The sequence below is a fragment of the Ambystoma mexicanum genome, chromosome 7p (genome assembly GCF_040938575.1).
Source record: "Ambystoma mexicanum isolate Mex_15411 chromosome 7p, UKY_AmexF1_1, whole genome shotgun sequence".
Classification (NCBI taxonomy): Eukaryota; Metazoa; Chordata; class Amphibia; order Caudata; family Ambystomatidae; genus Ambystoma; species Ambystoma mexicanum.
The window spans coordinates 917541378-917566696 of record NC_090939.1 but is presented as its reverse complement, the minus strand read 5'-3'; the positions used below and the strand labels follow the sequence as shown (position 1 = coordinate 917566696).

Here is a 25319-nt window from a genome sequence, read left to right as displayed (position 1 = left end):
CAATCACCATGCTCCTATTCTAACAAAGGGGTACTCTAACTTAAAGAATCTCTAACGTTGGTAGAAGTCACGTGAGGTTCAATACATCACCTGACATCTTTTAAATACGTTAGAACTGACAAGTAGAAGTTGCTGCCGGCGACGCGGTTTCAACTTCGATACAAGCACGTAACTGATGAAGGTGAGCAAAGAATGTGCTCGAGTAATGGAATGCTGCCGAACAATGTTTAAATAACATGCGTACCATGTATCATTGGCGTTCCTGGACGCGAGACGGCACACATGCACGCTCGATAATTGATGCGAATATCACGCTAGGTGCCAAACGAGGTTTGAATAATTAACAAGCAAAACGTAGCACTGGCGTTCGTCTGAGTGAGACGATGCACACGCGGGCGCTATAATTGATGCAAACACCACGCTAAGTGTTTTCGTTTGAATGAGAACACTACCATATTGCGTAGAATACATTGCTCGCGGTCATTGAAGTTGGGAAATAGCGTGCTAGTTATTATAATGAATTGTGGTTTCCGTCTTCAGCATCTGATAAAATAGATACTCGATATAGATCCAATAACATGTGCAGACTGCATAGGAACTAAACGCTGTTAAAGGGACAGTACATTGATTGAATAATCACCTAGTAGGTGTCGATGACCATGGGTAATTATACCCTTCCCGCTAAATACCAAATGCAAGCGGTCAAAATAACTAAAACACTAGAGTGTAAATGTTCTGAATCTGTAATAATTAGTTTCAGTAACTAATTCGGCCTTCCTTACATTCGGCCTTCCTTACAACCTGCGTTACATACAGGACTTGAAGAGAGGGGTAGTCAATCTGTAATATATATTTTCCCTGTGTAAGTTTCTCCCTTCCAACAGATTTGACCCCCCGTAAACAAAACATTAGAAACTTCCTGTTACCAAGCCAGCTCCCTGGGGGAAAAGGGGTTACTTGCCCTTACAAAGAATTAGAGAGGGACAATCCCCCATGGCTACCGTCCTGCCCATAGGCAGGGGGAGCCATGTCTAAAAGTACACAACCCTTCCATAGCTGAACTGGACCTTCATGGCTGTCACGTGTGATATTAATATATTGTGGCTGGGCTGAGATGCTTGTCACCATAGCCGAACTCTGATATGGCTTATATTTACAGTTTACCATGCCACCAGGACAGAATCCTGAGAGTTGTGCAGTTTTTGGAACATTGACGCAGGTCTTAAATGCAGCCTCTGCACTGTAGAAACTTGGCTCGGCCTGCAGCTGTCAAGAGGGAGCCTGTGACCTGAACCTGCTCTGTGCCAGTGTAGGGGAGGTGTTGCCATCAGGTTACCTGGCAGAGGCAGCCGTGCACAGGTATATACTGTTTTTGGTATAGTTTTATGAAGTTCAGCAGATTTTCCTTCCTGAAATGGAATTTCTTGCATCATTTTATTTACTAATGCAAATCAAGAAAGCCAGGGCTTTCTATCTTGCCAGATGACAATTCCTCACAACCTAATTTGGCCCATGTGTTAATGCATCGTTTGTGGAAGGAGTTGTTCTCGACAATTGGAAACCTCTATGGTCACCCCTTTATCGAAGATGCCCAATTTAGATCCATAGGACTGTGCCAATTACTGTCCAATTTCCAATTCTCCTTTTTTGATGAAAGTGGTAAAGTGGGCCACTAGTCAATTGCAGACGTATCGAGAAACTAGGTCCTTAATGGGTGATGAAGAATAGATTTTGTTCCAAAGGGGTACAGAACAAGCACTTTTCTATAGGTTGGGCTTTTTACTATGCATTATGGAACAAGGATTCCCAGGCCTCTTGATGCTGTTAGATCGGTCAACAGCCTTTAACAACCTGAACGTGAATATTCTTCTCCAGGCTTTTCGGGATATAATTGGCACTTTGTATAAGGTTGGTTCATGACTATCCTCCTTTCTTAAAAACAGAGCATTGCATGCGAAATTGAGCACCTCTGTATCCAACGCAGTAGTGGAGAGTATGGAGTATCTCAGGGAGCCTGCAACTGACCAATCGTATTCATTCTCCACCTTAAACCACTCTGCTACAATCTTGCTAGATCTGAGTGGAATTCCAGAATTCTGCAGACGATATCCAGATATGAGCTGGAGAATGTTCCTCAGTCCAGTCACAGTAAGATTCAACATTTTCAAAACTGGGATTAAATGAAGCACAGACAGCAGGTATATAAATTATTTCAGCTTCTCTGCTATCCCAAAGTATTGGCGCTTTATCCTAAGTGCAACCTAGATGGCCACATAACTAAACCTCAACAAACCAGTAAGTCCCTTGGTGTCTTTCTTGATTCAGCACACCGTGTTGTCACAGATAACTTGCACATTGCTTTAGTTCAACTTAAAGTAGCTGATGCTTCAGTAGATGAGGCCACTATGTCTGAGTCCAATTGTGGCCAGGGCCATTTGGGTTCTTCAGTGGACTATTGTAACGCCCTTTATGCAGGTGCTACTGATTCTTGCCTCTACCGCCTACAGCTGCTACAAAGTACTGCAGTTTGTATTGTTGCGAAAAATGCACCCATGTTTTGCCCAGCCTTAAATCGCCTCACTGGCTCGCTTGTATAGCCAGAATATCCTTCAAGTTGCTAACGCGCATGAACCACTGTTTAGTAAATCTCCTCTCTATTTAAAGAAACATTGAAAAATTGCATATTTCCCGCCGTCCTGTGAGTGCTCCTTACAAGTACACCTTGTGTGGTTTTTGTTTGACAATGGAATGCAGTTCATCTTGGAAGCCACAGCGCTTTTGGATCCATGTAATGTTTGCTTGCCGGGGGGGCTCCGTCTGTCCGCAAACATGTTTTGGTGAATACTGTGTTCGCACATGGGGTCAATATCCCCCACCTGCTCTGTTCGGGGGGACATCCATGAAAAACATGATGGCACCCCCTACACCGCAATCCTCCACACCCCTTCCCTCATGCATAGGACATTTACACAACACCTGGTGTCCTCTGGACTCTGTCCATCACTTTATGACTCTCCACCACAACCCAGCCTCTTCATCCTGCTTACACCACTCCTCTGCTATGCCTACCACCACTGCCCGCTCCTTGCCTGCCGCTTCTGCTCCATCCGCCTCTGTAGAGGTATCTTGATTGTGGGCATGCACGGGTCCGGACAGGCCTCTGTTTGGAAAAGGTGGTCTCTGGAATTTGGGCGCCTGGGTGCTTTTTGGTGGATTGCAGCATTAATAACTACAACCTGCTTATTCAACTGAGAATGAATAGTTAAGGGTGTGATGCAGTAGGGAATCCCACACGTGGTGCCACCCAAAGATGCTTCGCAGAGTGTGCTGTTGGCATGCAGAACCATTCAATAACTAGTGTTACCATTTTGAGTTGTGAAGTATGTGTGAGGCCTGACTTGTGTCGCGTGGGAATGGTACGTATGCATATGTGCAAGTATGGAAGGGTAAATCTGCTGAGTGTGGAGGATATGCATCCACGTAGGAGTTGGAAATTCGATGTTGTACAATCTCTTCATGTGAGTGCATTATGCATGCAACAGTCGGGCATGTTTTTATTTGGATTAGGGTAAAATAACAAGGTATCTCTTGGGAATTGTCAAGTAACAATCATGTGGTAATTTCATGTATTGGTTATTTGTAATGTGCACTATACACAACGTGTTTCATTGGTAAGGGTGAAAGTGATCTGTTTTCAGTGTTTGACAAAAAAATACAATTTCGCTTCGAATGAGGACTTCATGAAGCACAGGGAGGGATGCTTTGTATTCCACTTTTGCATGATGATACCCAGATACTTATTCCAATCACGGGCAATAAAGATCTGGATACCATTGACATAAAACATGTCTACTCCCTTATCCAGAACTGGATGGCTGCCAATAGCCTTTGCCTCAATGGTGAAAAGACCGAGATTCTTATCGTCGGCTCACCAGCCCAATTGAAAAAATTGCCCCGAGATTATACCTCCTCATCGAGGACACACCCATTCCTATCTCCAACCGAGTGAAAACGTTAGTCTATTTAGACTCTAATCTCTCAATGACTAAACATATGAACTCCCTAGGTTCCTCTACAGCCTACACGACTACACTCATCTCCCTCAGTCGGTAATTCCTCTCCACCCCAAACTGCATCACTCTCGCCAGAGCACTTATTTTGTCCAAACTCGATTATTGCAACATTCTCCTACTAGGCTCAACCAAAGAATCTCAACAAACTACAATTACTAAAAAACAAAGCGCTGAGAGCAGCCTTAGGAATGAAAAAAAAAAAAAAGTGATCACTTCACAAACCAGGAAAGATAGTCACTGGCTACCCATTCAAGCTAGGATTCTCTTTAAAACACTAACTACCATTCACAAATGTATTTCCCAAAATGCCCCAACATATCTGAATGCCTGCCTAAAATGTAAAACCTCACATAGGCTCCTTAGATCTAATAACGACTCTTTACTAAGTGTCCCACAATTTAAGAGCTCAAGATCCTGCTTCTATGTTGCAGCCCTCAGGCTAAGGAATACACTCCCAACCAATATCCGTAGCGAACTGTCCCACACCCAATTCAAGATACTCATAAAAACCTGGCTTTTCAATAAATTCTAAATACTCCCGCCAGGCCAGGGCGCTACATCAAAAGGCCTATAACCGGATCCTGTTGTATATATTGTAACCCAACATTAACGAACGTGACCATGTATTTAGAACTTCAAACTCATGACTAAATGTGACTTCATCTTGTAGTTGGTAAATCTGCATTATTCATCACGTAATGTTTTGCTTTGCACCTTGTGCTGGTGCTACTTCTTTGTAACCAGCAGGTTTAAGCCTTCTTCTTGTAACATACGCCATTATACCTAAGGGTTTGGGCCTATCTTTAAATACAATAAATAAAATAAATACATAAAATGAGGGATGGGAGTATGAAATGTGGGTTGTTCAGTCGACTGAGGCAATGCCGGAGAAAAGTGTGGAGGCCAGCAGCCTAGGTGGTCTGGGCTCTCCAAGGATGGTGTGTGGTGTTGATGATAGCAGCTGTTTTGAGCAATGGCGGTGTTCCCGCGAGGTTTACTACATACCCTGTACTGCATGATATGATAGTTTATTTATATAGTGCCTATACACCATGTGTTTCAAAGCGCTTCAAGGCAAGGGAGGGAACAAGGGAAAATACAATGACATTCTAACAGGCCATGAACAGTAAGGATGTGAAATTAACTATCGCACTCAGCCTGACGACATTTCAGATGGTGCAAGAGCCAAGACCTAGATAAGGAATGGAGGAAGAGAGTGGGAAGGAAATGGAGACAGACGGGAGACTACCATACTAGGCCTGATGACATTTCTGGTAAAACCGGAGAAAAACAAGAGGTGAGGGAGAGGGGTGCAGAAAGGTAGGGGAGGAACAAAACAAGCGACTATCATACTAGGCCTGACAACATTTCAGATAGTGCTGGAGGGGTGTGGGGAGGAAACAAACAGTAAGGGGAGTGCAACAGAAAAGATTGCTATCATACTAGGTCCAGGGACAATTCTGATAGAGCAAGTGCATAGAAGAAAGTAAGGGGAGGAGCTAGGAAAAGGAGGAGAGAACAGAGTTAGCAGTCAAGAGTGGAGAAGCAAGAGGGGAGAGTGAATACAATTGCAGAAGTCAGTAGTAACACACAATGTTGCAAGCCAGGATACAAGATGAAGATGAGAACAGCATGATTCGGGCCACTATGAGTACAAGATGCAAAGGAAGCAGAGCATGAGAGTTGAGAAAAGGTGACACGCTGTGAATGAAGTCCATAAAAGTCAAATCCAGCATTGGCCACAAGACTGGGATGGTGAAACCAGAATTTATCAAGTAGGCTTGGGGGGGGTAGAGGGGAGCAGGGTAGAAGAATCAAGCCAAACAGGCAACACCTGTGTGCGAAAATGGTGGGGGCACAAGGGAACATCACAGGGGGACCAGAGGGGGTGGGGTTGGCCTGTGGGGACACAGGGAGTAACACATGTTGATGCATGCGTACCTGCTGTCTGAGCAAGGGGTCGGGCCCTGGGTCCTTCTGGTCCGAACAGGTCCAAACAGGAATTGCCCTTTTCTTCGGCTGCCCTTGATCTAATAGTTAAGAGCGGGAAGGAAGAGGCAGGGATAAGAAGGTGGGTGGTGCTTAGGCCAGGTGACCTAGATCCACATGCACTTGCTCCCCATTTGCAAAGGAAAAGAGGCTGGAGGGCTCCTAGAGTAGGGAAAAAGAGCAGCAAGCAGGAAGGCACCAGGTGGGCTTGGCTTGCTAAGTGGTGAAAGAGCGGCAGGCAGGAAGGCACCAGGTGGGCGGGGCTTGCTAAGTGGTGAAAGAGCGGCAGGCAGGAAGGCGCCAGGTGGGCGGGGCTTGCAAAGTGGAGAAAAGAGCGGTTGCCAGCCTTTCCACCACTCCTTCCCTTCAAATCTAGAAATCTTTCTAGTGACTTCAAGGAAAGTGTTTTTAGTACAATATGAATACAACTATATGCCTTCAAACGTTTATGTATTACCATTGTTCAGTCACTTGGAATGTACGACGCCAAGCTCGATTTTTCATAACTAAATTGTTGATAGTGGAAGTGTGCTTTAAAAAATTAGGCATGTGTTCCTCATCTCAGAACCATTATTTTAATACTTTCACATCTGTTCTTGTTGAAGTGCCGCAGTACGTTCCCCGGGTGATGAGACATGAAACTCATTTAGCTAATTTAAACCGGGATTCTTCATTTTCTTTTAAATGTCCCCAAAGATTTGTTTTTCCGCTCATGCGCATTCAGAATATGGCCACTTATGTGCTTTTTTTTTTTTTTTTAAGGTTCTAGGCAAAATATTTTGTGCATGCATTTTGTGGCACAGGGCTTGACGGCAAATCCTACTCTCATTCCCAGGTACGTCGAGTTTAATCTGGTCTATGACCGAGGCACGAAGTTTGGCCTTGCCACTCCAGGGTCGAGGATAGAAAGCATACTTATGTCTTTGCCACTGACTGCAAGGTAAGAATTTGTTTTCCGTCATCCTACCTGTACACATTGGACGTGCTCTTCATATTGTGTTAATCTTGTGTCCAATGATATTCATGGTCTAGCCAGGCGTTTCTTTTTAGATGTAATTGTGCACTGAATGAAATGTGAACACACAGGAAATACAACTGTCTTTTAGGCATTAATTGTTTACCTTACATGCTCATTTGGATTATGCTTGCATTGGCACAGCCCCTGAAAGCTGAACTACAAGCCAATACAAACTTGGAAAGAAATGACCGCATCTAGCGATACTGACACAAAGTCCTTACTGAGTTCTTAAATGGTCTTACTTTACTGTACACTTTACTTTCTTATGCTGGTGCCCATGCCCACTATTTCCCTTTCCTACTTCTCTTGCTAGATAGAGCCTCTCATATTAGTGTTAAGATGGATCTCTGAACACCCACTCTTTCTAGGTCATTTATTTTCATTGAAACTGACAGGGTGAGGTTAGTATATTGGCAAAACTGAATCAACTCTAACTTCACTCGTGTCAAAATAAGTGTACCTTAGTGTGACGAAATGACTATTACTCTGCAGGTGTACAGGATGATTAGTGGTTAAAGCACCTGCTCAGTCCCACACTACCACAAAGGCAGCAGTGATACCAATCATAAAGGTGAAACGGGCACAGACTGACAGATGTATCTGCTTTGTCTTCCTTGGTAAAGTGGGCCAAGAGTGCGAGGGATGTGAGCTGGTACAGCAGCAATCGAAGAAGTAGTATAGTGTGGCCAAAATAAAAGAATTTCCAGCAAAGGTTCTACAAAAAAACGAAAAGAAATGCACACAACTAATGAAGGCACTACTGGCCCTAACCTGTAAGGGAAAGCAGATTTTAAAATAAAGGGGTGCTCTGCCAATGATTTATGCCGCAAAATGTCAAGGTTAGTGAATGCCTTTCAAAGGGTAGAGAAGGGATGAGCTTAAGGGTCAGGGGGACAAAGCCGCCTTAGATCTTTGTTCATTATCGTTTGGGCTTGGACGTGTCCATCCAGGCTTCTAGGTGCTTTACTGCGATTGAGACTGTAATTGACTATCGCATTGGGAAGTCTGAGAGGGAGATGGTTCGGGGGAGGGGAGGTGGAGGTTCCCAGTGGATCGAAACAGCATTCAAGTCTGGTCGAGTCGATGTCTTTTAGCTGGAATCAAGATAATGCTTCCATTAGATGGAGTTGGGCAGTCGAGACATAATAAGTCTGTTGCTTCCATGGAGTCTAGCCGGCTATATGCTTCAATGGGTCTAGTCGCTGTCTGGACGGCTCAAAGAGCAAGTAATCTCTTCGAAGTACTTGGAGTGCTAAAGGCAGCACTGCAGTTCCTGTAGCGGTAGGTAAGTGAATATATCAGGGTTATGCTGCTTCAAAAGCATCTTAACACAGTAAACAGCTTCGGGATGCCATCTGGGCTTTGCAGTTTCTAGGAAACTCCATCCAGGGCATATACTGTCAGTTAGAGTAGACCTTGTTCCCCCAGCTGGTCCTCCCAATTTGGACCTTGCGATGGTTAACCATCTAGCCCCAACAGAGTAACAGGTGAATCTTTGTTTAAAAGTGTTCCAAATATGAGTCGATTTAGGCAAGGGTCCTCCCCAAGCCCCCTTATATTGGTAAAATGCTACTCTAGATTAGTCCAGTCAAGCCTGCTGTTGAGGGTCCAATCCTGCCACCACCTGGGCCTTTGCTGTCTGTAAGCCCCCCCCTCCACCTAGGCCCTTCCAGACCGCTGACTGCCTGCCACCACCTGTGCCCCCTGGCCTACACCGGCACCTGGCTGCATTCTCTTTGGTCGGATAGCTACCTCCTGGGTCCCAGACCTACTTAAGCCCTCTCCTCCAGACTCTGCAGACCTTCTCCACCCTGCACTGCCTCCTACGAACTGCTCTACTTTCACATTGCTTGCTACTGGGATCCAGACCTCCTCTGGCCCTCTCGCCAGGGCTCCTCACCCCTAAGGTCTGCTTTCTCCTTCTTAGGTCTCACTACTTCCGAACTGTTTTTCTCATCCTCTGCCTGCTCCTGGGATCCTCACCACCTCAAGCCCTCTCCACCCTGCTCTACCTCCTACGAACAACTCTTCTCCTCCATTTCCTGCCCCAGGGACCTGGTCCTACTGCACTCTATATCTCACTGCTACCACTGATCCTATACAGCCCCTCGCCTTCCTTGTCTGCTTACCTTCTGCCGATTGCTTCTTCATCATTGCAGGTCATTGTTCGCCCACCTCCTACAGCCTGCCTCTTCATCAACATAGTCCTACCGTTTTAGTGCACGTGACTGGGTCTAGCACTATCACTCTGCCCGCTGACGCCCTCTTCCTCCCCTTCACTCTCTTCATCACAGCACTCTCTTCTCCCCTCTGTCATGTGCCTTGCCAGACTCCACTCTCCTCGTCCTCCTTAATCTTCACCATCTTCACCCCTTCTTCCCCCGCCCCTCCCTCTTCTGTCCCTCCCCTTTATCCTAATGTCCATTCCCTTGCTCAACCCCCTCCCCCGTGCACCCCATCCCCTTCCAACCCTCCCTCATTGTCCTAACCTCATCTACCCCCCCTATTGTCCAACCCTCCAGTCTCATCAACATTGCTCTCTGGAATGCTAGATCCCTCTGCAATAAGACCGCAGCTGTCTAGGACATGTTCTTCCAACTCAACCTTCATTTCCTCTGTATAACCGAAACTTGGATCCTTCTTCACACCTTCACTGTTCCTGCCTCTTCCTTCTCATTCTCGCATGTCTCTCATTCTTCTGGTCCTGGCAGTGGCATTGGTCTCCTCTTCCACCCTAAATACCTTTCTTCTACCTCCTCATTGCCTCTTCCTACCTTCCCATCCTTCGAATACCTGTACAACTTATTTACTTCCCCTCACCCTATTTCCTTTCTAATTATCTACAGACCTCCTGCCCCTCTCCTCCTTTTTATGATGACCTTGACCACCTCCTCTCATCTCCCCCTATCCCCTCACTGTACTCAGTGACTTCAACCTTCACCTCCCTACTTCCCCTCAACCTTACCCTCTTCTTTCCATCCTTGACTCCTACCTCCTCTCTCTCCTCTCTTCTCCTACTCACTCTTCTGGCTCCACTCTTGATCTTATCTTTAATTCAACCTACTCCTTCTCCCCCGTCTCTACCTTACCCAACTATCTCTCTGATCATGTGTTACTCTCCTTCCTTACTCCCCCCGCTCCCTCCATCCACTCCTTTACCCTCCCCTATTTCCTTCTCTTGACGAGATCACCGTAACTTTAGCTCTTCTCTCTCGGCTAATGAAGCTCTAGTCTCTCACCTCCTCTCTATTCCACTCTCGATCAATTTTACCCCCTCTCTTCCTTCTGTCGTACTCGCACACCTTCTCAACCCTGGCTTTCCCCTCACCTTCTGTCCATGCGTCTCCTCCGTCGCTCGAGCGACGCTGGCTCAAATTCCCCTCTATTTAATAAAACCTCCTATTTCTCTTAACACACTCTGACTCCTACCTCAGCTAAACGTTCCAATTATTCTAACCGTTCCAATCCCAAGCCTCTCATCCAATCGCCTTATCTTTCAAACCCTTTCTCATCTAGTCTCCCCGCCCACTCCTAACCCCCCTCAGCTAAGTCTTCCCTCTCTCCTTCTGACTTCTTCTCTGCCAAAATTCTCTTCGCCAAAACATTAATTGCTCCCCTTCCTATTCCCCTCCTCCCCTTCCCTTCAGCTTGCATGTCTGACCTCTCTCCTGTCACTTCTTCCGACGTTTTCCTCCTCCTGTCCAAATCTCATCCTACTGCTGCCCCGTCAGATCTCCTCCCCACCCTCCTTATTCAGAAGATTTACCCTCTTCTCATTCCCTACGTAACCTCCATCTTCAATATCTGTCTCTCCTCTGCTACCTTCCCCTCCCCCTTCAAGCACACTACTATCATCCCTATTCTGAAGAAACCTTCTGCTAATCCCCTTTTGCATCCAACTTCCGTCCAATCTTGCTTCTTTCATTGCTCTCTAGAATACTTGAACGTTTAGTCTATTCTCAGCTTTCACCTTTTTGTCACCAATCTTTCTCTCCTCCCCCCTTCCCCCCACCCTCTCTCAATCTGGTTACCCTAAACACTCCTTTGAGACCGCTCTCACTTATGTTCTCAACTCCCTCCTCACTGCTCGCTACTCTAAGCAATTCTCGGTCCTCATCCTCCTTGACCTCTCTGCTGCCTTTGATACCATAGATCACCCCATCTTCTCAATACTCTTTCCACCTTTGGTTTCAAAGGCTCTGTTCTCAAATGGCTCTCCTCTTACCTCTCCTACTGCTCGTTTGCTGTCTCTTGGGGCAGTCGTATCTCCTCTACTCTCCCCTTGGACTGTAGTGTACCCCAAGTGTTCTCTGCCCTTTTCTATAGTCTCTTTACACCTCCCTTCTCGCCCCCATCATCTCTTCCTTTGGAACTTCTCACCATTTCTATGCCGGCGACACCCAGCTCTTCTCTTCCTTCACTCTTGACCTCCACATTAATCTCTCTTCCTGTCTTACTACCATTAAAAACTGAGTGTCATCCCACTTTCTCCTTCTCAACACTGATGAGACTGAAGTCTTATTCTTCCCATCCAACATGCTTCTCCTCCCTCTCCCCCTCCTTTTTTTACCCCCCTCCCCCCTCTAATCTTCGCATCTCTGCCCATGCTCGCAATCTAGGCATTCGCTTTGACTCCTTCCTCTACTTTACCCACCATATTTCTCTTACCTCTCGCGTCTGTCGCTACCACCTTTTCAATATTCGTAAAGTCTTCTCCTCTCGCACAGTCCATGCCACTAAACTTTTAATCTCCTCCCTCATCTTCTCTCGTCTTTTCTATTGTTCTTCTCTCCTCTTTGGACTCCCTGCTCCTCCTTTCGCCCCCCACAAATCCCCCTACCACTCTGCCATCCGTACCCTCTGTCTGTCTTTTTGCTCCTCCCGACTCAATTTCCTCTTCGCTTTCTTACCTTGGCTGGCTTCCCTTTCACTCCCAACTTAAATTTCACTTCCTCTGTCTTGTCTTTAAATCTTTTCACGATCTTGCTCCCCCATATCTCTCCTCTCTCATTCTACACCCCTTCCCGCTCCCTCCGATCTGCCGAACTCTTCCTACTACTCACTGTTCCCCCATCCCCATGTGCCTCTTCTCGTTTCCGCTCCTTTCAGCTCCTTGCCCCCCTACACTGGAACTCCCTACATCCTTTCTATCTGCCCCATCCCCACCTATTCCTCCTTGGTGCTTCCTTGAAATCTCTTCTCCATTCCCCACCCTGACACCCTTATCCCCTCCTTTCACCTCTCTCCCCTCATGTCTTCCCTTACTTACCTCTTCCTACTTGCTCCTTTTCCTCTTACGCTTCCTCCCCTACTCTTGCATCTTCATTCTATTCCCCATCCTGTCTCCCTCCTCCTTCCACTTCACCCCCTCCTTTTCTCATGTATCTTCATAGGCAAATTGTTCTACATACTGTTTTATTGGTTTGATTCATTTTTTGTAATTTGCTTCTACTGTTATCTTCTATGCATTCTTGTTATAATGTAAAGTGCTTTGGCCTAAAGCGCTATATAAACCTAATAAATACAAATCTTAGCTGCTGTATCAAGTTTCCTTTTCCTGCTGATGCCTCTGGATTGTCCAATTTGTTTTCATTGTAGTGAGATTATACAACCTCTGGCTTGAGGTCCTGCGTCAGAGTAGCATTTGTACTTGAAAGTCTAAGATTGACGTTTGCCATTTAGATGGCGAAGTGCCTGATAATTTATTACTGCTCTGCAGGCCTACAGGGATGAGCAGTGAATAAGACTCCTCATCTAGTTAAGCAATATTACCCAAACAGGGGGAGGGGTGCATTACTGGGCCAGGTAGATGCCTGTTCAAAGCGAGGCAATGGCCCCCTGCGAGGGTGATGTTGCTATTAGTACCCTGGCATGTTGTCCCGGGGTACTAATGGCGTGTTGTTGTCTTTTTTAAGTTTAGAAACTGTGTTTGCTCTTTCTCAACTTAAAAAAAAAAAAAAAAAATACAAAATAAGATGGCCACCATGGATCGGGGAGAAGGGAACGAAACGTCCCTTCTCCCTTTGCATGGCTGCTAGTTTCATGTCGGGCCATGCCAGGAGCACTACTGTTCCTGCCACCGGCAACGTAAAGTAGTGCAAGGTAAGTACGGCGTGGGTGTGAGGGGTGCGGCTAAATGTGGAAAATGAGGGGTTGCAGGATGCAGAGGCGGCGGGGGAACACTTAACTGATTATCCGGCAGGGGAAGATGGCAGCCTCCAGCTCCGGGGATGCTTAGAGCGGGGGCTTTACCATCTGGGAAAAAGCCCCCATGCTGACCCTCATTTGCTGGAGTCCAAAACTACGTCCCCGCCGAGTACTAATACATCCTGAGTGATGTCAATCATCATAAAGGTGCAATCGGCCAGCCTGGGAGGCCTACCACCTTTTAGGGCAAGCTATAATATTCAGCAGGGATGAGAGCTAGTACAGAAGCAGATCAAGAATAATATTATGGTACCAAAATATGAGTGTCCCAACGTGCTATAATAGTAGGATACTTTAATTAAAATAACATCGCAAACTAGTCAAAAACATTGTAATCCACCTCTGTAAAGGAAAACGCATAGCATGTAGATTTGGGAATAAAAAGGGGCACACTAGGTTTGAAGGTAGGAGTGCAGTCATTTTCAGCAGCAGCGTCAGTCACTGAAGAAGGCTTTAAAAAGGTAGAGTGGGGTTTCACAAGCCATTAGGGCCATTTAAGGCAGGAATGGGGCCAGAGACACTTCATATAATTAAAAAAATAAATAAAACAATTTCTTGCTTTGTAGGCTTTTCGCTGTGTAACTGGAGTCTAGGAATGTTAGACACTGAGCAATGAACGTTGTCCATGGGATCCAACTATGCTGTGCAGTCTAAGATGCCAGTCTTCAGTTTCCTTTCAGCAGCTTGGATGCAGTCAAGTCTCCTAAACCGGGGCTAAAGTGCGCTCAGATGCAGGGAGAGCCTTGGTTCACTTTCTTGGTTCCTGGTTGTTTGTGGACCCTGCCAAGGGTCTCCACAGAGAAGGATGGTCCTTGCACTGCCCTTCCAAATTAGGATTGTTCCAGAGAGCACTTAGTGACTGCTGCCTCTAGCGGGTATCTGTGTTGTTGCAAGCAGTCCTTGTCCACCAGCTGGTCATCCCAAATGTTCCCTTGTAATGTATGAGAGGAAAAGCTTGCCTCTTTCTTGGAAATCTTGATCTTAACCGCTATGGCTGTGGACTTTGGAGCAGATTGTACTCCTCGTGTTTTCAGATAAATTCTTTCTGTCCAAAAACAATTCAACATAGGGGCGATTCTACCCTATTCGTCCCCTTTTTGTAGGCAAAATACATCAAATGGGCTCCCTTGTAGTTTCCTTTTAAAGGGACCAATCCAGGCTGCTGTTTAGAATCCTCTAACCTGGTGATATCCTACCCAAATTGCTTTGTCTGCAGGAAATGGGGAGGCGGACATGAAGTTTGGTAGCCCAGGAAAATCCAAAATGGAGGTCGGGGGGGGGGATGTAAACTATAACTGGAAATTCATCTCCGGGTCTACTCTTTTCCGACCCTTCCTCAGTCTGCTTATTCAAAGGGGCTCTGTCAGTTAACACCCTGGTATGACTTCCTTTAGCCCAGCAGTGTTTGGCCTTTGTAGAACTGGACCACACCCTGCACCGGGGGCAGATACTGCCTTCTAGGAGGGTGACAGCCATTTCCTAGGAAAGATGAGGGCTTTTGCTTGGACAAAGACCAAATGTCTGTTTTGGGCAACTCCTTTCCAGACAGTTTATATGCAGGAACCCCTGACCAAGAAGTTCACAAGTAACCAAGCCGATAATAAAATGACATCAACAGTTTTTGGCCAATATAATTGGGAAGTCCCATAGAACACCATTTCCTAACCAGATATTGCTAACATTTAGATTTGTCACCTGCCACCAGATTCTAAGGCCCACAGTTGCATAATCTAATTTGAATATGGATTGCCTAATTTCGATAAAGATTTCCACAATTATGAACGTGCTGGACTTCTTGCTTCCAACTGCTGCTGCCTGGAATACACTTGTCGCTTTGTAACCGTGATGTTGCCACACCATAAAGCAGTTGTTTAGAGGTGTCCGTAGACAAGCTCATCAAAGTTACATACATGAACTATGCTTTTCAAGCATGCAGCATTATAAATGGGGAGTCTGTTAAGCAGATTTCACTTTCAAAGGGAGAGCTGCCAGCATGTTTTATTGATAAAAAATAAAAAATCTGGACTATTCCGTTCTCACAGTTGGCATCCTGTCGGTTATTGGAGTACTTTTTTGTCATCCACAACTTTGGAGTTGTTCTCCGTATCCTCATTCAAGTATTTCTAGTTCGAGAGATATGAGGTAGATCTATTGAGCTCCATTGGATTTATTTCTCTTTTAAGCTTCTATTGCATTTGCGCATGACCAGCACTGTATTGATGCACTTGAGAGAGGGATTAAGAGGAAGCCTGTTGAGGATGTAGCTTGGTGATCTTGTTTCTGTGCAAATAGACCATGTGAGGTTCTCGTTGTCCCAATGGTAGGCACTGGGAGGGGGGAATGGGGTGCCAGGGGTAGGGGCAGTGGGAGACAGGATAGCATGGACTGTAACGTTTAGATTAGGGTGAGGTTGGGATTCTAGAGGGGGAAGGTCCATCGAGGCTTTATTTACAGGAAGGAATTGGAATAGGGGGAGATTTTGCATGGATCGCTTCCCCATGTGAAGGCACTGTACAGCAATTGGCAAGAGCCATGTACGGTTGTGGAGGGTTTGGTTTCAATATTGCAATACCTTACTGAGGAGCTAAGAAGGTTGAATAAGTAATCCAGGATATTTGGATTGGTGTTTTGTGGTCATAACTGGTTCTTTTTGATGAAGCTATGTGCTTCTGTTACATGTTTCTTCTTTTTTTGGCAAACTACAAAAATTGTATTCTTATCTGAATACATGTGCGGATGCTCTACCCGTTCGCAGACCTCTTGGCCATAGATCGTTGCCCCCTCTGTGGCATTAATGGAGACAGTTTTACTTTATGCAGATCACTGTGGCTCCTTTGGGTAAAAGGTTAGGGTCAGTGGATTGGACCGGTAAGAGTTGCTATGTAAACCGGAAAGTGTTAGAAGTCAGTGTATGAAACATGGAACATGAAATTCCATCAAACGCACAGCATTAATAAAAGCCATACAGTTACAAGCATTAAGAACCAGCTGTGGTAACATGCAACGGTGAGATTTCAGATAATTGCGTCATGAAAACGCTTTCTCAACATAGGAAATAAGTGCACTGCGCCACAAGCAAGTCTGGGGCTGAGAGGAGGAGCCTCAAGGCAGCTTGACCATGCCTCACTCCCTGTGCCCTCAACAATGGAAGAAATCTTTCTTGGAGCACGAATATAGGGCAAAAAAATAAGAAATGCTGTAATTCATGTGCATTAAGCCAAGAGCATGTACATTTCTGTGCAGCAATGCCATTATTCAGTGGCCGAAATGCTAGTTCCTTCACAAGAAGCTGATTTGTCAAACCGGGAATGATTCCCCTTTTCCTAGGGTTTGTGAACCAGTGGGCATAACTTTCCCTGGGAACTATGAGGATAGCATTCTTATAATAAAATTGCACACTTTGTTTTTGCAGTTCCATTTCCCTTCTAGCAGTTTCTAGGCAAGAGATGTAACTGCGCACACACTCCCTTTCTTCAGCCTTACCAAGCGCCGTTTCCTCAGCCAAAAAATATGTGCAACCAAGTTTATGAAAGGAAGTCTTGATGTAATGTAACCAGGATGAAAGGCCAACAACATTTGAGGCCATTACGTCTTTCACCAGAGTTCAAATTGGGGTTAAACTGGGATTTCCCCATAGGCCTAACCAATGAATTAACGGTTGGGAAGTCGTTATGGTTAAGTAGGGGAGATTGGGCCAACGCACTGTTACTCCTCTCATTCTTGCATACAACATTTCATTCCTATTTTCTATTATCCATGAACACTTTTAACTTGTGTGCAAATACTTCTTTGGTGGTTAAACAGTTTATTTTTCATAACCCCCACATGCCCCTTCATGCTTTCTATAGGCTCTGGCTCATGCCTAATAGAGGGAGATTAACAAACATTAACACACGTTCATTATTCCCTTACGTGCATAACAAATAGTGCCCCTAAACCTAAATTCCATTGATTTTCTGTGATTACACAAAGTTTCCACATTCCGAGACGTGCTTTTGAAATGATAAGAATGATCCATGCGACTGAGCTCTTTGCGGCACTTCGACACAACATTAATTCATTGTTCTCCGATATTCCTTTGGAATTGCCCAGATTGTAGAAGGCCGTTTGCACTTTGCGCTAAATTTTCACAGGGCCCAAAAAACTGAGTGATGCCTCAGAAGATATCCTCTAATTGCAGACTTTACTCCCCAAAATAGCTTGTTCCTATCTGTGCTGACCTTCTGTTATCCACTGAACTGAGGATTTCTTGCGCCTGGCTGTTGCCATGGGTGCCCATGACCCAGAGCCCAGGGAGGTGGTGCCAATTGCAGTGTAGTCTCCAGAGGACTCAAGGAGCTCATTCATGGCCACACATAAGATGATTGCAGCGATGTAGTCCAAGTGCAAGGACCCTTGGGTAATGTAGGCGCATTGTTTTTTTTTCCTGTTGTATTGTGCTCCATTGTTTCGTTCAGACATGCCCCGCGGCAGTGGGGGCATATTAACACCCTAGGCCTGCATAGTGCCACCGATGCTGCTGTTTTGCCTGGGCATTGCCCCCCCGCCAATAAGCAGACTAATTTAAAACTTTAATTGTAGTTGGATGCACTTGATCAGTGTACATTTTCTTCAGCTTCCTACCAATTCCTACAGCTTAACAGTGGTCCCCTATCTGCCTTGGCACACTGTGCAGTGAACATTAATGGAGAGTCCGTTCCAAGGCACACTCGCTTACTTACTCTCTGCTCCTAGATGCTTCCTTTTGAAATGTGGTGATATGTTGGTTAGTGCTCACAGTAGATGTTGATGCTGCCCCCAACTACAATTCTGCCTCTCCCAACTCTACCGGGAAAGCCAAAGCGAAGTGTGTCAACCACATGCAAGCAGTGCTTCTTTGCTACTACCAGTTGCTATGTTTCTTTGCTGCATATGTTTTATTTTAGTACTGGACTTTGGAGGAAATGAGGTTCCCTCTGTTTACCTCTGTTCATGGGTAGCCTCCCCTTAAAACAGGAAATTAATTTGATAGGGTGGTTGGTTGGTTCTTTATGAAATGCCTCTGCAAACAATTTTTGTGATGACAAACTGTTATCGAATCGTACAAATTGGCAGAATTCAGCAGCTGTGGTGTAATTCTGTAAATTGTGCCTCTAATGCAATTTCTGCGCCTACTGTAAGACCCTGACTGCTAATGGTATAGCCACTTGCAGTGGAGGATCATTCTAAAAATAAAACTCTCTTGATCCACTCATTTAAAAAAGAGTTGCCACAGTGTTTCTTCTTTCTTGGTTTTAGTTCTCTGCGAATTGACTCTGCCGTAATAGACTTTAGTACAGCTTTGTCCTTTTTTAGTTTGGGCTATTGGGTGAGGCTTGCATTAGGTGTTTATGTGCCCACACATTGGCTGCCCAGGGTCCTAATAATTCCTATGACAATTACCACCTAGTTCCTGCCCACCCAACCCCTCCTCCCCATCATGGGAACTCTATAAGCTTGCTTTAATCAAGCCTTACCATTAAACTTTGCACTCAAAGTGCTTGCCAGTGTTATTTTCAAAGCAGTCTTCTGAGAGTTAATGGCTTAGAGTTGTAAACCTGCTACTGGTGTAATAAAAATGTCTTACCAGGTCTGCCTTTAGAAGCATGAAGTGTCAATCAGTGAATTTTGGAGCGTCTATACGTGTTTGGCATGTGCCAGACACTGCTATTAGATGGCCAAGTACTCGCACCATGTTGAACCTGGTACCATGAATTGGCAGTTAATGCCACTATGGTGGTGCCTGGCAAGTGCCTTTCCCATGTCTACACAAAAGTACAAACTGTTGGCATTGTCTGATTGTTTAGCTTTGGCTCTTAGTGCTTTAGTGCGGTCAGAAAGGAGCCAAGACTAATTTAGTAAGATGCGTTTATTTTTTAATGTACGTCTGCTGCGTACATTATTTTTTGCATGCCAAGCAAAAGCACTAGTCTGAACATCAGTCTCCCCCCCCCCCCCCCCCCACCCCCACCCCCCACTCCCTTGCTGTCTACCATGACAGGCTTGTAGTAGGCCTCTTTCAATCATGTTATGGAAAGCAACTCCACACTAAAAGCTGCTCCTAATAAAAGTTCTGAACAACGTGTTTCTACTGTTTCTCGCATATTGGGAGATCGAGGGATAGAAAGACTGCCTCCGAGAACAAGTGTCAAAAGTTGGGCTTCCTGTCCATCATGCCTTTTTCTCTTGGATCCCACAGGGGGAGGCTACAGGAGGTAAGAGGGTAGAGGGGAGAGCACTGTTTGCACCAATGACTGCATCCTGGCCCTCTGTCAGTGTTGGGGATGCGTCCTCTTACTCAGCCAATGTCCCTCCCACTGTGGAGAGGCGATGGATAGAGGAGCCATGCATCTGTGCTTTGCCCATGCCCAGCCTTTGTACAGCTCTTCTGTGCACACTTTGGATACTTGATGCATGGTGAGCGGTTAAGCGTATGCTGATGCCTGTCAGTTGGTGCAAGGACATATGCATATAGGTCAATAACTGGCAAATGGGCGGGGTACAGGGCATATGATGAACATACTTGCCAAATGGTCGGATTAGTTGGCCTAAGATCGTGTTACTTAAAATGTGGTGTTCTTGATGGTTAAAATGTGTAGTATAGTGTGTGTTCCTGGGCATATATAACAATACTATCGAAATGGTGCGAGTCCCTTAATACGTGAAGGGAATACTTGGCATATGATGGGAATCCCTAGTAAATCATGGTGGTGCCTTGGCATTTGGTCATGTAACCCATTGGGGGCCTTCCTCAAATTCGCCTACTTAAATTGCTGGTACTTACCAGAGTATATAATGACAATATCTGGTAAATGTCAGTTGCTAGACTTATCCTGCAGATTCTGGCTAGTGGTGCGAGTTCTCCAGCATTGCATCTTTCACAGATATGAACTATTCCCTGTTGTCAGCCTGCTAATCACCAGTGCATAATAACAGTTTCAATTGTAAATAACTGCCCTCAGATTAGTGTTCTAACACACGTTTTGGTCATTTGACCTTTGGCCAATAGGCACACTCTCCCTTAGATCCACCCCTGAGTCTTTACTGCATGCTTGGGTACTCTCTTAAGAGTTCTTCTAATGTTTTTTCAAACCCATTTTAAACACTGCGTTAAGTTTTCATATTTGTGAAGTTTGGGAACCTTTGCCACTCAGGGGATCTCCACAGAAGGGAGAGATAGTACAATCCATCTCCAGACAGGTTTGATCCCTCTGAAGTGTTTCTACACCCCATGGCTGAAGTGACGATCACAAACTGCCTCCTCAAGACCTGCTTTACATGCCATCTCAAAAACCTCTTTGTAGAGGACAAGCTTGTACTGCTTGTAACCTGACCATGATATGTCCTCCTGTTCAATTTGCTAGTCTATATCTAAATAGATCTTAAGAGATTGTTGCAAGAGAGCATTTTCTTGGTTGGCTGAGGGGTACCATTGATTCATAATCCACCTCAATCAGAAGCAGGCCATTGGAAAAAGCATACCTCATCAAAGAGAGGGATATCTTATGAGCCTTCTGTGAATAAAAGGATGAGGCATGAAGAACCTCTCCAGTTTTAGGAAGGTACACACAAGCCCTCCCTGTCGAACGAATCCTCTCCTTCAACGAAAAAGACTCACAGGTCAGCGATTGCAGATATAAATGTATTGGAACTCTGGGCAATGTTCTGGACCCTGCAGTCTTTCTTTCTCCAGTTGAAAGGAAAGGTGGTTAGAGTTCTCACACACTATATGTATTTTACATCTGTAAGGCACATGGGGAATGGGGGATAACCAATCTTTTCCACTAAGGAACAAAAGTTCTAGAAATTAGTACTGAAACTAGGAATGTTTCTTGCCCCCTTTCACCAAGTCAGCAACTCGATAGCAATCTCTTTATGCAGGAGGAGCGGTCCTGCCAGACCCAGGATGTAAATAGAGACCTAATAGACACTAAATTGCAAGTCTCAGGACGACCAGAAATGCACTGACTTTTTTGCAACTCTGGGAAAATTCAGTGATTCGCCAGCAGATTTACAGTCAAAATGCCTCCGAGAGGCTTTCTCCATCCCTTGGCGAGACCAGTTACTTTACACAATCCTACCTTCCTGTGGGTCCTGCATTTGGTAAGAATTTGACCATGCAAACTGATCTGAATATTACCAGCATGGGCCAGACTGCACTGGCTCGTGGATCTGTTCTCCCTTTCCAAGCAAAGCCTATCACTTTTCCATTGACTTTGAACATGTTGTCCTGGAAATGAGGCATGTATCCACAAAATTGCATCCCTGAACCTCAATGATTGGCTCCAGAACCCATGGAGTTTAGATAAGTAGACCTGTCTCAGGAAATCGGGAAAATCGTGGCATCGGCTAGGGTGCTGTCCACCTTCAAATGCTACTGTAAAAAAAAAAAAAAGAAAATGGTGGAAATTCACTATTTGGAGCGCCGGTCAAGGAGTCAATCGACTCGGTTTCCAAACTCATCAGATACTTTTCTGCTGCTGCACCTGGCCACGAGAGGCTTGGCCCTTTCCTCCATCATGGTCCATTAAGCAGCCATTTTTTGATACATGCATGTCGTGCTTGTGCTTTCAGAGGCTAATGAAAGGTCTTTTCACCACATTTCCCATGGTGCCAAATACTTCTTCCTTGTGGCAGCTGAATATAATCCTTAGAGAATTGATGTGCCAGAAGTTTGAAATCACATAAGTATGTTTCCTGGAAAGCAGCCTTCTGGGTCACTGTCACTTCGACTAGGAGCACAAGTGAGCTTCAGGCTCTGTGTTGGTGCCTTACCTCCCAAGTCCTCCACAAAACGAATCCCAAATTCATACCAATGGTCCTTTCTTTGTTTCACTGGAATGAACCATTGGTATTTCCTGCTTTCTTTTTGCTTTAATTCTCCTTCAACGTCTGCAGAGATGTCTCTACATTATTTTGTTAGTGCTCAAGTAGTACGTGGACCGGACCAAGTGTTTCCGCCAATCCAAACAACTGTTCATAGCCTTTGGTCCTAATGGTACTGTAAACATTTCTCAAAGGCTACATTTGCAAGATGGCAGTTAGCCTGCATCACCTTTGTCACATGAAGGCTGGAAAATCACTCCCTGGCAAGCCAAGTTTGCACTCCACAAGGACTATGTAAGCTACACCGGCCTACTTTGTGGGGTTGCTATTCCAAGATATCTGCAGAGCAGCTACATGGAGAACCCTGCAAACCTTTTCAAAATTTGACTCCATCTACAAGAAGACAGCATAGGAGACTACTGTCGGACAAGTGGTCTTTCGTAAACTGTTCACTTGAGATTGAGCCCCTTTCATTTGCTCTTCCTTGTGTTATATGACAGTTTTTGTAATTTATTCAACAGCATGCCAATCTTTGAAAGATCCAATGCTGGAGATGGAAAATGTTACTTACCTGGAACTACGTCTCTCCGGCATTATCTGTCATAGATTTGAATGCAACTCTGATGGTGGTATTTGACGATGCTTGCTGGTACAGTCTTGATTTCTAAGTCTCTGTCCAGAATCCTAGTATATCTACTCTTGCCTAAACCTCTCGTTACATGTAATTTAAATGGATGGCTCTTTTTTATTATAGAAATTCTGAATTTCTTAAGCTTTCCTTCATTGAATGAACAGCATGTCTCTTTGATTAGTAAGTGTTTCCTTTTTATTGTATTAAACCACAACTAGATTTCTAGCACAGCACTCTTTTCTTTCCTTTTTTGGGGGATCCTAAAGAACCTGGGCCCTAATTACTTGTGCACTAAAATACTGTTTTAATTTGCTGGGCCACAATCCTTCGATCAAATCTTGGTTTTACTGTTGGTTCCCTAAACTGAAATATTGTAAGGAATGTAATTGCTCATTACATAACAAAGTAGCTAATTTGTGATTTCTTAACTTATTTGTTGATTTTTAAATATTTATTTTGGGGGGGGGGGGAGGTTTGTTGTTGTTAGGATTGCATGAATGATTGACTCATTTTCTTTGTTTACTTCTCTGTGTAGATGGGAGTACATGCATACACCACCAAAGGATTCAAAGGAAGCCGAAATCCTCGAAGTCCTGCGTCATCCCAAAGACTGGGTGCATTGATCAGGCCCAAGGTCCTGGCAGGCTAGAGCATGGCAGCCAACTTCTATTAAGGAACTTTAAATCCTATTAGCAACTTCTATTGCATCGGTGGTAGTCTGCACATTGGCTTCGAACGTTTACGTGCCTTCAAGTGATTACATAGAAAGAAGACCTACACTTTATTTTATATCCCTTATAATGTCCTTTTTACTGTTACATTATTACATTTACAACTGGTGTTTTTGATATGCACTATTTTTGGGAGAAAAAATGTTTTACCGTCCACCTCCTAAAAGCTATGCAAATGTAACCATGGACGCTTGCCCCTGAATCATAATGTCTATATATCTGAGCCGGAAGCTTCGTGGTATAGAAGCATGACCCATTACGACGGGGGTATCACCATGTTTCGCTGCCATTGTGCATGCTAGTGATGAGGTTAATATTGATACTGGTGAAGATGTTGCTAGCATATGTTCTCCAAGTACACTGTGTCAGTGGGACTTGACAATGTCCCTTAGCTTACATGGCACAGCTTTATGCTTCCATGGCGTATTGGAAGGACCTTTGTGCTGCTTACATTTTGAGGCTTTAACATTTTTAAGAGCCACTAGTTTCTTAGTTTGCAATCGCTGTCTTTTTGTAAAGCCCTTTTAAATATGAAATGTTGTCATTTTGTAGAGAATTTTCTAATCATTTAAATGGGTATGGGCAGGCCACAATCTTAAAATTTCAATATTTGTACTATAATTGTATTAGTTGTATGCAAACATTTGCAACAGAGAAATGCAAATATATTTTTCTACGTGCCTAGCTTTCAACCATTGTATTCTTCTTTTTAAGTGACTCTATGAAACTGCTATCATTGTAAGCTGTAATGATAATCAGCTTTGTTTAGATTATTTGACCAATGTGGCTTGAACATTAAGATAATCTGGATAGGTCTGTTCATTTTATGAAATATGCAAGCATTCTACTGTTTGAGATGTAAATTGTGTCAGCCATTTTTATGTGTAAATTAAAGTGGAGTATGTATGTGCCACATGATTTTGTGTATGGTTTTCAATATTTGGTGTGGCCAGGAAATATTAGTTTTCCATTCCAATTACAGAATTACGCCAATTTTGAGTTATCGGCTAGATTGAACATGAAATGAAAGAAGATGTTTGTTCAACGTCTTCACCTAAAAGCCCAAACTATTGCTTTGGAGAACTGATGTGTGGCACACAGCTTGTGGGTGTTTGGCATTTACCCACCCATTGACCATCCGTGTGGCCATGCACGACCACTACAAACCTTACCAAAACCTACCCTCCTACAATGGCATTGAGCTAGCTCTCACACAGTAACCTCAAACTTTGTGCTGTATAGGGCGCCTCTAATTTTCTTTTTTTTCTTTCATGTCATCTTCTCAGAGTTAATGGTGTAATTGCATCTGTAAATGAGCTCCTGGTGCAAGAAGTGTCTTGAGTGTGCCAACGCCCTCTTGGTTTATAACCAGAATGTTCCTGCCATCTGGTGAGATTACCTGGGCATATGACAGCACCTGGCAAAATGTCTATCCCATGCCTACACACAAGCCAAAACAGTCGTCTTTGCCAATGCCTGATAAAGTTTGGGACACACTCAAGCCAGAAATGCATTGATGAAGTATGAATGGCATGGTAATGTGCTAGTTTGATCATACCTGTAAAATAGCAGTTATTTGCCCCGAGAGTGCACCACACTTCAATCACTTAACCTTCACTTGTTTACTAGATTTAAAAATACTCACGTTGGGAATGAAGAGAAGCAACCTGCAAGGTGCTTAAGGTCTTTCTGGAGATTGCCACCTACAAAGTACACGCAGACATGCACTTGTACTTTATGTGGTATGACTGTCAGTGGCAGGACAACATATGGATTCTGGTCCATTCCACAAATGTCTAGCATCCTTTGAAGCTTGTTAAACCTTA

General features: G+C 44.6%; 1 protein-coding gene across 1 annotated transcript in view; it reads left to right on the top strand.

The window, feature by feature from the left end:
- The window catches only part of CPOX (coproporphyrinogen oxidase), a 103102-nt gene extending 79482 nt beyond the window's left edge, over nt 1-23620 (top strand). The window contains exons 6-7 of the mRNA XM_069637203.1: nt 6898-7002; nt 23298-23620. Coding sequence (XP_069493304.1) covers nt 6898-7002; nt 23298-23385 — 193 coding nt within the window. The 3' untranslated portion in view covers nt 23386-23620. The remainder of the gene's footprint in view (nt 1-6897; nt 7003-23297) is intronic.
- Nucleotides 23621-25319: the final 1699 nt, after the last annotated feature.